We start from the raw sequence: 13,849 nt of genomic DNA on the forward strand, positions 1-13,849 counted from the left end.
ATCATAAGTCACATTTTTGGCCTTACATGTGATATCCTAGGAGGGGAGCCGCGAATATTGAGTGGTGGTATCGTTGTTTATTAAAATAATTTGTAGCGAAATATTTCATCAGGACCGTAGTTAGGAAAAATTATCAAGAGTTATAAAACACCATGATTCTTATTTCATAAACTGGGATTGAAACCTATTTTTATACAAACATAGGTTTTATATGGATAAACCCTAATTTACAAAACATGCTTCTTTATTCTGGTGACAAGCCACTTATTTAAGCCGGAAGCCCGCAGGCATCATTCCTTTGTCTTTAACAAGTCACCTGAAACATGTTTAAAAATATTTGATCAACAGGAAATACTGGTGAGTACAATCACTTGTAAATGACACATTTTACACTTACAGCATTAAGATGTTTTTACATCTGCCTGCTTACAAATTGCCGAAAGGTACTTGTCACTCGACCGTATCTGTGACTGTGGTCATATTACTTAATCACTGTAATGTAATTAAAATCCTTTGAAATACATTTAAAAACATTTGGACTAATGTTCATGAGTTTAATAGGTTAGAAAATCATCATGACTGTATTGAAAAATCAGTTGTCTCACGCAAATGTAAGTTATGCAAAAACTCGAATGTCTCACCTTGAAAGTCACCTAGGTTAAGCAGAATGTAGTATATCTAAGTTAGTATAAACCATATAATCATAACGATAATCATGAGACATGAAACTTTACACGATGTCACAATGTCTTACCTTGTTTAGGTAGAGCTTTTGGATTCGTGTATTAAAATTTCTTTCAATAGGAGAGGTACCATTACAACTATTCGGGTATTATACCAACATCTTATATAAGAAAAACAAGAGGGAAAATATGATTTGGGATGAGTTGTGAATGTATGGATCCCAACCTATTTATACTTGAAATTGGGCTCCTTCGAGTAGCGTGAAGGAAACCTATACAACTGGTTCGCGTTGAGTCAGCCCTAACTATACCATGTGGCACGACACGTGCCAGGCAACGTGTCACCGTTGCGTGGCTACGCGAAGGAACAAAAATACTAAGACAGCCCTTATGCGGCGATGCGAAGTGCAAAGTGTGCAGTCAAAGCGCCCAACGCACTTCGCCCGAGCCCGTGCGCGTGCGCGTTGGGTGCGAACACCCACCGCTAGGACTATTGGGTGTGATTTGGCACAGAAGAATATTATCATGTGAGCTCTCTTCATTATAAATAGCTTAAAAGTTTTATAATCTAGTGATGTGGAACAAGAATTAGAAATCTTATTTATACCATGATGGAAGCTTTTTATTTTCTTTACTCCACCAATGTGAGATGGAATATTTACTTCTTTTATTTTCTCTATTCTTCATTTTGCTTGTTTTATTTCTTCTTTTTTCTTTTCTATTTCTTCACCTTTTCTTTTGATTATTTTATTTCTTTTTGATTGTTTTATGGTTTGTTATATTATAGAACCTTGAACACCTGGCATTATGATGTGTATGTCGCCAAAGTCAAGGTGCTGTAGACATTTTTGAAAACTTCACGATCTAGTCGGTGTTTCATGATCTAGTTGGTGTTTTCATGATCTAGCCGACCCTATTTGTTCATGATCTAGTCGGCCCTATTTGTTGATAGCGTCATGATCTAGCCGTCCCACATGTGTTACTAGTCGGCGCGGGTTTTTAAACAACATAATCTAGTCGGTTTGTGATCTAATTGGCGTCTAAACTGCTCGCTTGGAAATTGCTCGAAAAATCCTCATTCGATTTCGGATCAATTCGATTTGAAAGCAAGCCAAGCACGAGCAAAGCCTCGCTCGATTTGGTTTGCTCGAATTACTTTTTGTTTATTAATTTTATATAATTTTTTATGTATATGTATAAAAATATATTATTTTTCAAAGTTTTTAAATTTAAAGTTCAAATTTAAACCTTAGCTGTTCGTTTTATAAATGTTTTCTCTTTAACTTTGAGTTTTTGGCATTTTAGAGTTGGAAGTTTAGACATTTTAGAATTGAAAGTCTTGAATTAGTGATGTTTTGGAGTTTTAGAATTTTAAAATTAAAAACTTTGTACGAAATCAAGCAAAACCAAGCCGCTCGGTTTTAAACCAAACCAAGTTCAAGCATAAAAATATCGCTCGTTTCTTTAAATTCAATCCGCTCTGTTCGGCTCACTTTCAAACCAAACCAAGTATGAGCAAGGCTGCGTTCGGTTCGGACCGTTTTATAAACAGTACTAGTCATACATATGATACATGTTATTTGAAAATTTTCATTTTTTTTACGTACAAATGTGTATATTATATGCATATAAACAATTAATCTAATTTGCTTTTATATGTATAAACGAATAACTTATTTAAATTCCTTTAATTCTACGATGGAGTGAGACATAAATAAATATGTTTTTGTTATTAAAGTTTTAAGATGGAAAAAGTGAGAGGATTATTTTGTCTTTGTTGGGTTGTGTTCCAGATAGATTGTCCCATATATACATTTGTGTTTCTGTTAGTTTCAAAAATGGAGGGAAAGCAAAGTATAATTAGTATACTATCTTCCCAATGATTGATTAAGCTTTGCATCAAGAAAAATCAAAACCTTGTTTGGATTAACACCCCTTTTAGTTCCCTTTATTCCAAGTGTGAAAGTAATTTAGATTCACACAAAGATGAAGTCTATGAACACCAACACCAACACAGACAACAATGACAACAACAAAAACAGCAACAACTGGTTAGGTTTCTCTCTTTCTCCTCACATAAACACAAACCCAACCTTGGAAGCTTCCCATTTCAACTACCCACACATGTATGGTGTTAGTGGTGATGAGATTTACTCCAACTTTCCCATTATGCCCCTCAAGTCTGATGGCTCACTTTGTTTGATGGAAGCCATCACAAGATCACATGATCAATCACAAGGTTTGTACGTGTTTTCAAAACATCCTTTTAATATTGTGTCTTATCTCATATTTATAAACAATGTGTTGTTTTTAGGAAGTACCACTTCATCTCCACCAAAACTTGAGAACTTCTTTGGTGGTGTAAACCCTAACAGTGCATTGTACTACAACCAACATGATGGTTATACCCAACACCAGATTCAGCACCATCACTACCCAGATTACTATATACCAAGTTACACTGAAGAAGATGACATCAAGAACTGGGTTGCAAGAAACTATGGCCATCATAATCATAATAATGGAGATTTACAGTTGTCAATGAGCTTTGGTTATTCACAACCAACAACCCCATGTATACCCGCAACACCACAACACCCAATCATACCTGCTACTAATACTAATACTATTAAGAAAAGATCGTCTGAGAAATTAGTTGACCAACCTAAACAAATTGTTCATCGGAAATCTTTGGATACTTTTGGTCAAAGAACCTCTCAATACCGAGGTGTTACAAGGTTAGTTTCTTCAAATTATTAAACTTGTTCTTGCTCATTTTGATTTGTTAATTTGTTTGTTAGGCATAGATGGACCGGAAGATATGAAGCACATTTGTGGGACAATAGTTGTAAGAAAGAAGGTCAAAGCAGGAAGGGAAGACAAGGTTTGATTCAAAATTCAAAATTTGAAAACTGTAACAAATTGTAGTGTATTCTTACATCTTTTTTTATTATTTTTGTTTCATTAGTTTATCTAGGTGGTTATGATATGGAAGAGAAAGCTGCTAGAGCTTATGATTTAGCAGCACTTAAGTATTGGGGTCCTGCAACTCACATTAACTTTCCAGTAATTTGTTTCCATTGCTATTATATATTAAACATGTTACTACTTATGCAGTTTTACTATTTTTATGTTAGTATTTTTTTATTTAAATAATGTTTGTCTATGTATTTCTCAGTTGGAGAACTATGAACAAGAAATTGTAGAGATGAAGAACATGTCTAGACAAGAATATGTAGCTCACTTGAGACGGTAACGGTCTACATTGTCACATTAGATGTTCTATCATCTTTTCTTTAGAAATCCAATAATTCAACTTGTGTTTGTTATTTTCGTTTGTTTTCAGGAGGAGCAGTGGTTTCTCGAGGGGAGCCTCGGTCTACCGAGGTGTAACAAGGTCGATCTAGATTTATAAAAATCAAGTATATATGTTCATCAGTTATTTATTTCTTCTATGTTTAAAATAAAGGTGGTTTTTTTGTTTATAATTTTCAGACACCATCAACATGGCCGTTGGCAGGCTCGGATCGGCCGTGTAGCCGGGAACAAGGATCTTTACTTGGGCACATTCAGTAAGTTATTTTGATTTTTTTTACTAGTTGCGTATGAAAGATCGTCACATACACATTATTCATACACATCTATGTGTCATAATAGTGTGGTCATATGGGTCGTAATACAAGTGAAAATGGTCGTATAAGTGGAATGAGAAATAAATTAAACAGTTGTTAATTTGACTGACGAAAAAAATGCTTGATATAATGCCCCGCATGACCATTTTTCGCTCTATCATATGCCGTATGTTTTGACAACTTCTAGTGTCTAGACTTGATTTATCAAACTTTGGTATATCATCCGACCCATATAACTCTAGTGTCTAGACTTGATTTTGTCAAACTCTGGTTGACAAACTTAAGCGCTCACTTGATTTGATAACATACAGCCTGCGTGACGTGACATACACTACCGTCCCGTTTTTTTGTTTCAGTAACCAGTAGACAAATATGAATGCTTTTAAAACCGAACACCCTCCTGACAGCCTAAAATCACTGAGAATCTTGACCTTTAAGATGATGATCAAAGCTGCTTTTGTCAACAAAAGAAGCTGATTTCAAATTTATATTTATGTCTTGATACGTTTTATTTACATTTTCTAGTACAACTAATAAAATAGGTCCTAAGTGTGACCTAACGACTTAACACATTTTTCCATTGAACTTCTAATCACCAAACAAACTCACAACTTAAAAAACAGGCACCCAAGAAGAAGCTGCTGAAGCTTATGATGTGGCCGCCATTAAATTCCGTGGCGTTAACGCGGTCACAAACTTCGACATATCACGGTATGATGTCCAAAAGATCATTGCAAGCAATACCCTTTTAGCCGGTGAGCTAGCTAGGCGAACCAAAGAAGTGGACACCACCACTGAGCTCTTGTCAGACCAATTACCACCGGCTCAAAATGGTGGACCCAAGTCCATATTAACCGAGCACGCCACAAACAAGAACAGGTTGGATTGGACAATGACACTCAACAGTCAAACTGGGACTGGACCGGGGCTTGATGTGGACGAGTCATCGAAACTGGGAGCACATTTATCAAATGCATCTTCATTGGTGACTAGTTTGAGCAGCTCACATGAAGATAGCCCTGATGGAAACAATATTAACCAAATGGTTCTTGGAACACCACAAATGAGGCCTCACATCCCAGTTTTTGCTTCATGGATAGATGCATGATAATGGGGTCGATCTCTTTATGCGTCTTTGTTTTTTATATTCTAGTTCAATATGTATTAATTTGAATTGGGAATTAAGGGGTCAAATTATAAGCATGGGATCTTGTGTCACGATACAAAGGTTCCAAATTTTCTAACACCACCACTACTACGTACAAGTATTTATTTATTTCAAGGCAGTTTATTTTTCGCGAATTGTTTCAACTATTTTTCACGAATAGCATGCATGAAATTTTCTTTTTTATTTTAATATTATTGGAAAATGTTTGTAGGAAATTAATGATGATCTGGTTTCATGATAGAATGATTCATTGACTATAAGGGCTAGATTATGATTAGATTTGGCCCTCTTTTACTAATGGCCTAATTTTAAGTACAAGAATTGAACCCAGCTCAGTCTTTCCAATTATGCATAAGATTGTGCTTGTTCTTTTGACTTGATATTGTTTTTATATTCCAACTGCATGTCACCATGCAATATCTTTGATATTTTAATTGTGTAAAGCTTCATTTCATCATTACCTCCATTCATAATTTCTTGATTAAAGTCATTTATCCTTATTATATTAGTTCTTTTACTACTATAAGCTGGTTAACATAACCCGGTTAAAAAGGTAGCATAATCAAGAAATCCAACCGTGCCCATTAAAAAGCATAATCCAGATATTTAATATAAAGCACAAGACCTATTACAGTATTACTCCATACACAAAACAAACGCAATGTAAAATAGTTAAATAGTGGTCATTAACCATAGAAGGTATATGGCATACATTTTCTTACGAAAACCAAAACTACCAACAAGTATTCGTTAATTTGCTTTCTTCGTGTTCATATTAAAGCATTCTTAGACAGGAAGAAAACTGATTCGAAGTTGGCCGGGTGGGTGTGCGAAATATGGACTTTTGGTGGTGGTTTAGCTTTAAGATTTGGATGTAAAACTTTTGGTGGAAACTAATGATGGTTTTGAACATTAAAGGAGTTAATGTGGGCTTTTTTCTATTTCCTTTTCCATAAACCACATCATTGCATATTCATATAATCATTCTCTTAAAGTAAATATGCTTCAATCACCATTCCTCGTGGGGGTCTCAACTTTCTACCTTTGACCATGATCATCTCACATCACACCAACATTTATGTATGCATCTTCTGGTTTTGTGCTTATCAATTTAACTGCATTACGAAAGATCATTTTATATTGGGCCACTAGAAAGTAGCCTCTATAAACAGAACATTTAGCTCGATCGTTGAATGATAAACAAACTATTGATTAAATGAAATAAACATAGAAAACCCGGCTTTAAATTAAGCTACTTAATTATTTGTTGTGTTGGAAACATTTAGATGAATTGCTTCAACATTGGTTACCTTACGGGATAAGTATCGTATCTCTATACATTATAACTCAGATAGGTTGACATGTCGGTTCAAAACAAATCAAATGCCATTCTCTAGATGCTTAAGTCAGTCAAATAAATCACAAGGATTACAAAGAAGACTTTAATACATTTTTCAATACGGATGTTTCCCATACTTCCAACACTCTTTCATGCCTTCCGTAATAGCTAACATACAAGGAAAAGGAAAATATAGAGGGAGGGTAGTAAAACTACCCACAGACCCCTTATCCGACCTGCGGATCGTCAGAAGACATCCGCCACCCACGGATCCCTTATCCAATCCGCGGATCGTCGACAGACATCCGCGCAAGGAACACGTGGACTGGTAAAGCCATCCACAATCCAAGACACGCATTGTGGATCTCTATCATAACCCGTGGACGGCCACGAGAGCATCCGCGGAAGGATTCCACAAACAACTCAAGGGATTCACCACACGTATGATCCTCACATGATATGGAAGAGCAGTTGTAACAAACTATTTCTAGAAGATCCTCCTAATACCACCTGATAGTGACATCAGCCAACGGAAAGATGACACTTGGACATGTAATGGCCATCCCACGACGTGCACAGATAATGGCTGTCCCATAAACGGGTCCAGGCAGTCACACCTAACAAAGGCTCGACACGTGTCCATTCAGATAGAAAGGGAATAACTTGACAGTGACAACTCCACCAATCACCTTTCCACACCCTCGGCTATAAATACGAAGATCATCTCTTCAAGGTATTCATTCACACTCCCAAGCCTTACGCAATATACCGGTACTCGTATTATTTCCGATTAAAATACAGTACTGATTCTCATGCCGGAGGGTGGTTACGGGAAGACCCCCCACTCTGTCCTTCCCGTAGCGAGACTCAACGGTGTTCTGTTTTGCAGGCATTAGCTTGGATCTGCTCTCATAACACTTCAGAATACTCACATATGGGGAAATACCCGATCGGACTATCCAGTTCGATTTAGTGTTTCTTAATTGGCGCCATCCGGTTTTAGCTAGATACACGTTTTTAAGGTTTTTTCGATTCATCGTGATCTGAAAATGAGTCAGAACCAACAGCCATCTGCTGCTCTGGCAAGATCCCGTCGTACTGAAATTTTGGACGATCCAGTCCACGAAGGACAGGTGTCGGATGATCTTCGCCGGAGCACGAGAACTCCGGGCTTTGAAAACAGAACCGGAGAAGTTCCAAGATTCAAAGATTTTGCACCTCGCATGAACACCCGAACTCCGGTGCTGGAAGACAGGGCCGGAGATTTCCCGAGACACAAAATCACTGAGATCCAACGGACCACTCAAACTCCGGCTCTGGGAGACGGAGCCGGAGAATTTCCCAGATACGACAGGGACGAAACGAGAACTTACCAAGTCAGATATGGTAAAAACATTCTCACCCCGGAAGAGTGGTATCAACAAGAGAAACAGTGGCTAAAAGAAGAGTACGAGCGAAGAGTAAGGCAATATCAGGTACAAGCCAGAATACTGACATATGACTCGCCACCTCCGTCTCCACCGCCGGCATCTCGGTGCACCCATGACCTAGAGTTGGAAGACAACTCTAGATTAGCCGGTCGGTCACTCACAAAAAGCCGTGAAAGAAGTCACCACACTCAGCGTACTCTATCTCACAGAACCCCACGAAATACCCGCTAGAAAGAAATCTTTCAAGAAGAGGATTACGCGAGTGATGGCAACTGTGACTATTGTAGAGAAACCTCTAGCCGCCCCAAGACGTTAGTAAAGCATGCTGAATACTTCAGCGATGCAGAAGAAGACTTCACTAAACCATACCGCCCCGCGGAATTCACGGAAAAGTCGAAGTTCATTCCGCAGATAGCCATCGCTCATTTCCCAACAAACGTCAAAATCCTGAGTAATTTGGGAAAATACAATGGGATGTCTGATCCAAGCGATCATTTGTTGAACTTCACAGCAGTTGGCGGAGTAAGCGGATGGACGCTACCCTATTGGTGCCACATGTTCGCATTGACACTAACTGGGGCAGCCAGAGAGTGCTTTGAGAAGCTACCTGACGGTTAAATTAAAAGCTGGGACGACTTGGTAGCAAAATTTTCACAGCATTTCAGTCAGCAGCGTAAGCACATTCGGGATTCGCCAGAAATCCTGAGTGTTGTCCGCCGAGACAATGAATCACTAGAAAGCTTTATCACCAGATTCAACAATGAAAGCTTGAATATTGGTGGAATCAGTGAAGACATGTTAAGAGGAGCGTTCCGAGTAAACGCAAAGAGCCTAGAGATGGTTAGATGTTTGACGGGCCGGGATGACATGCCTCAGACATGGGACGGAATGATGTTCGCGGCCAAGGTCTTTGTAGCAACAGAGAAGTTGCTAGGACGGGAAGCGCTATAAGCAATCTACAAGGAACGAATCTCGGAACGTCCAGCCAAAAAAGGAGGAGAGAGGTTCAATTTGGTCAAGGATCCAGCCCCTAGAAATTTCATCTAAGCAATTTGATGCCAGATCATTGATCGGGTAAAAACAGAAAGATAGAACGGGCAAATCCGACTGGTAACATTGGACCCCCTTGAAGAAAACACCGTCAGAAATCCTGACAACAGAAAACATCGAATTCAAGAAACCCCAACCGCTGACCAAGATAGTAAACTTGAATCCGAACAAGCACCGCATGTTCCACGAAGACATCGGACATGATACAAACGAGTGCATAAGTTTGAAGAATGAGATCGAATCCGCCATAAAGTCCGGAAAACTCGACCACCTACTCAAAAACGTGCGACAAGGTCCATGAAAGAATACAACTCCCACAGACAAAGGTCCCCCGCGAAAGCAGATTAAAGACTTGAATGTTCACATGATTCAGGGGGACACGCTCGGAAGTTTAAACGGACAAAGGCGGATGAAGATGAGTGGAAAAGCGAACCGGTAATTTTTCCAAGAATAAAAGGAGGCCCATGCTTGAAGCAACCTCTAATCGTCACGGCCCTGTTCGGTCATTATCGGTCGCAGTATGTTTTCTTTGACACAGGAAGTACCTCCGACATAATGTATGAACAATGCTTCGAACAGTTGGACGACGAAGACAAGGCAAATAAAAAGCCTGTGCACGTCCCAGTCTCCGGGTTCGGGTATGAAGTCGTGCATCCCAAGGGGGTCATAAAATTCCCGGTTATGTTATGTGACGGAACTCACACAAGGACCGAGGACGTTGAGTTCCTCGTCCTACTAACGAGATCAAAACAAGACATAATCTTAGGGCGAGAGGCAATTGGTGACTTCAACGCCAATCCTTCCACGGCACACGGCACAGTAGGTGTTCCCACGCGAACAGGAATAGCCATTATCCGGGTCAACAAACATTGCTATGCAACAAGAGGATAGAAACCTGCAAAGGTCCCCAAAAAGACAACGCGAACAAAGCCTGAGAAATGTGTTGTCAATCCTGAATACCCGGAACAAGCTGTCACAATCGGGGCGACTATCCCAGAAACAATACGGGTCTTTCTAAAACAGTTGCTAATCAAGAATGCGGATATCTTTGCTTGGAAGCCTTCAGATATGACGGGCATTCCGCGAGAAATTTCAGAACATCAGTTACGGGTCAATCCAGCGTATACACCGATCGTTCAGAAGAAGAGAAAAATGGGGCCTGAACAGACAAAAGCCATGAATGAGCAAGTACAGGATCTGTTGTACGCGGGCATCATCCGCGAGATTCAGTATCAGACCTGGGTTGCAAACCAAGTGATGGTTCCTAAAAGCGATGGTTCATGGCGGATGTGTATCGATTTCAAAGATTTAAATAAAGCATGCCCTAAAGATTGTTACCCTCTCCCAGAAATCGATCTCAAGGTAGACGCGGTGGCACCCTTCAAATTCAAGTGCTTCTTAGATGCTTACAAAAGGTATCACCAGATACGGATGGCAGCCCGTGACGAAGACAAAACTGCTTTTCGTATGGACCAAGTCACATTTTGTTACAAAATGATGCTGTTTGGTCTAAAAAACGCGGGTGCCACGTATCAGCGCCTAATGGACAGTACCTTTTGAGATCAGATCGGAAAAATTTAGAAGTATATATGGATGACCTGGTCATCAAAAGCGTGGAGGAAGATCAGATGCTTCGTGATATCGAAGATGTTTTCTCCACACCGAGGAAAATAAACATGAAGCTTAACCCCTCAAAATGCTCCTTCGGTATGGAGGAGGGTAAATTTCTAGGAGTAATCGTTACCGGGGAAGGATTCAAAGCAATTCCAGAAAAGGTGCAAGCCATTGCGCAGATGCCTTCTCCATCCTCGTTGAAAGAAGTCCAGACATTGAACGGAAGGTTGGTTTCTTTGAATAGGTTCCTTGCAAACCACGCAGCCAAGTCACACCCCTTCGTCTCCACATTGCGGAATTGCCTGAAGAAGGCACATTTCAAATGGACACCAGAAGCAAAATAAGCCTTCCTTGAAGTCAAAAGGTGCCTAATGGAGCTGCCTACGCTGACCGCACCTCGAGAGGGTGAGCCTATCACATTGTACCTATCCGTTTCAGATATTGCAATCGGGAAGGATCGAAAGACCGTCCAAACGCTAATATACTACGTCAGCAGAACACTAACAGATGCCGAAACTCGGTACTCGATGCTTGAAAATCTGGTTCTGGCACTAGTATACGCGACGCGGAGGTTAAAAAGGTACTTCCAAGGTCACCCGATACATGTGTTAACTGATTATAAGTTGAAGAATGTACTGACCAAGCCCGAGTTGTCCGGATGACTTGCCAAGTGGGCAATTGAGCTAGGTGAACACTCAATCGAGTATAAACCTAAACCCGTAATCAAAGGTCAGGTCTTGGAAGACTTCGTCACAGAAGTACCAACCGGAAAAGCCCAAGAATGCTTGTTCGAGCAGCAACCCCCAATCCCTCCCGACGAAAGTCAACAATGGACTCTGTTTACGGACGGAGCATCAAGCGGAGAGGGATCGGGCGCGGGATTGAAGCTAATCAACCCGGACGGCCAAGAATTTACTTATGCCATTAAGCTAAACTTCAAAAGTACAAATAATGAAGCCGAATACGAGGCATTCTTGGCCGGGCTGCGGATCGCGAGAAAGCTAGGTGCGAAGTTCCTAGAAGCCCGGGTCGATTCTATGCTCATTGCAGGGCAGGTATCGAGGACCTATGAAGCAAAAAACGATGTCATGGCTTCATACCTGTCCCAGGCCAAGGACCTCATCAAAGAGGGCATCAATGCCAGATTGGTACGCAATTCGCAGACAACAGCCTATAGGAATTGTTATCTGAGTTAAAAATAAAACAAGTATTCACATCAGTTGCCCATCCGCAAGCCAACGGGCAGGTCGAGCGAGCTAATCGTAGCATCAAAGAGGGCATCAAGGCCAGATTGGGAACCAAACGAACGGGGAGGGTCGACGAATTACCCCATGTGTTATGGGCACATCGCACCAGTAAAAAGACAAGCAACTCAGAGACACCATTCAGCTTGACTTATGGCATGGAAGCAATGATTTCGGCCGAGATTAGGCTCCCGTCTGCAAGAACCCTCATGATAGAAGACAATGAGAAAGAACTTAAAATGAACCTGGACCTCCTAGAAGAAAGACGCGAGTTGGCGGCCATACGCGAAAGCAAATACAAGAGCCAACTTCAAAAATATTACGATACGCGGGTGAAAATCTGCGAATTCCACAAAGGGGACTATGTCTTCCGCAACAACGAAGCATCAAATGCCGAATTGCCAGGAAATTTAGCACCGACTTGGGAGGGCCCGTACGAAATTGTTGAAATACTGGGAAAAGGTGCATACAAGCTGAAAACATTGGATGGCACTCCTATTCCCAGGACTTGGAACGTCGCACAACTGCGAAGGTGTTATATTTAGAAGTTTGATTTTTTATTTCAGGCTTGCGCGCCCCCTTACTGGCCTGCATGCCTGCTATTTCGGTCTCTGTACCAAATTTCGTTATTTAAAATGATACTAAAACGTATATAGTTGCGCAATTACCCAATTTATAATTTCTTATTAGTTCATGTACGGATAGGCCTGTGTGCGAATACTTATCCTAATCCTATATTTTGGATACATGACGGATTTAGCTCACACACATTTATATTGTACTCATACAAGACAAAATGTAAAATCCCTGCCATATATACATTCAAAAAAGCATCCATTTGTGCATAATACTTCCCATCCACATCCACTCCTTGAAGGTAAAACTCCTCCAACGGATGCCCCTCCCGAGCAAAGGTTATCCCCTCCTGGAAGCCTGCAAGCATTCGTATTCAAAAAAGGGATTACAGGAACAAGAGAAAAATAATATATACAACAAAATTATTCTTCACGAAGATAGTCGTGGAGCTGGAGAACGCCATCCTCTGCCTCATCAAAACTTTGGATAGCGTCCTAAATGGGAAAATGCAGTTGGTCAAAAGCATCCATTTGCGCATAATACTTCCCATCCACATCCACTCCTTGAAGGTCAAACTCCTCCAAGGGACGCCCCTCCCGGGCAAAGGTTATCCCCTCCTAGAAGCCTGCCTTATGCCCCGAATCACTTGATGCACATAGAAGGTCAGTAAGGCAGTTTCCTAATTCATCTCCTTTGTGAATACGGGAGATAACCTATGAAAATGATATCAGCAAAACAAATTTACAAGTTATGATAAAGACAGGGGTACCCATACCTTGGGAAAACCTTCCTGCATCAACCTAGCACAGTCAGAAGAAGCTCCCTCAGCACTTAACTTCAGAACGCCCTGCTCACCAATGTACTTGGTGTTTTCCTCGATCAGATCTTCAATTAATTGATCCTTTTTAACAGTGGCAACACGAAGGGTTCTGATAGTTTCTTCCTGAGTTGCAAGGCGGGCTTCAACATCACACTTGGCTGCCTCCACCTTAGAAAGCTCAGCCTCGCGGGCACGGGTTAGAGCGCGTGCGGTCTCAAGTGCAACGTTCTGTCGCCGACACGCCTCTTCCCACTCCTTAACAGCAGCAGCTTGCCGCTCCCTCTCCTGCTCGA

At 40.7% G+C, this 13,849-nt stretch overlaps 3 protein-coding genes across 3 annotated transcripts; all 3 read left to right on the forward strand.

The window, feature by feature from the left end:
• Positions 1 to 2,669: 2,669 nt before the first annotated feature.
• On the forward strand, positions 2,670 to 5,490 carry LOC143600267 (AP2-like ethylene-responsive transcription factor ANT). The gene is made up of 8 exons (XM_077078006.1): positions 2,670 to 2,922; positions 2,998 to 3,421; positions 3,485 to 3,567; positions 3,652 to 3,749; positions 3,862 to 3,935; positions 4,030 to 4,080; positions 4,179 to 4,255; positions 4,939 to 5,490. The coding sequence occupies exons 1-8, from the start codon at positions 2,670 to 2,672 to the stop codon at positions 5,421 to 5,423; spliced, it is 1,545 nt and encodes a 514-aa protein (XP_076934121.1). The 3' UTR covers positions 5,424 to 5,490.
• Positions 5,491 to 11,287: 5,797 nt separating this feature from the next.
• Positions 11,288 to 12,112, forward strand: LOC143600268 (uncharacterized). Its single transcript, XM_077078007.1, has 2 exons — positions 11,288 to 11,548; positions 11,651 to 12,112. The coding sequence occupies exons 1-2, from the start codon at positions 11,288 to 11,290 to the stop codon at positions 12,110 to 12,112; spliced, it is 723 nt and encodes a 240-aa protein (XP_076934122.1).
• A 206-nt stretch (positions 12,113 to 12,318) lies between these two features.
• Positions 12,319 to 12,705, forward strand: LOC143600269 (uncharacterized). The gene has a single exon (XM_077078008.1). It carries the CDS (start codon positions 12,319 to 12,321, stop codon positions 12,703 to 12,705), a length of 387 nt encoding a protein of 128 aa, XP_076934123.1.
• The last annotated feature ends 1,144 nt before the right edge of the window (positions 12,706 to 13,849 follow it).

This window comes from Bidens hawaiensis, unplaced genomic scaffold (genome assembly GCF_021521415.1).
Source record: "Bidens hawaiensis isolate Kalapana, Puna unplaced genomic scaffold, B.hawaiensis_p1.1 tig00053867_1, whole genome shotgun sequence".
Lineage (NCBI taxonomy): Eukaryota > Viridiplantae > Streptophyta > Magnoliopsida > Asterales > Asteraceae > Bidens > Bidens hawaiensis.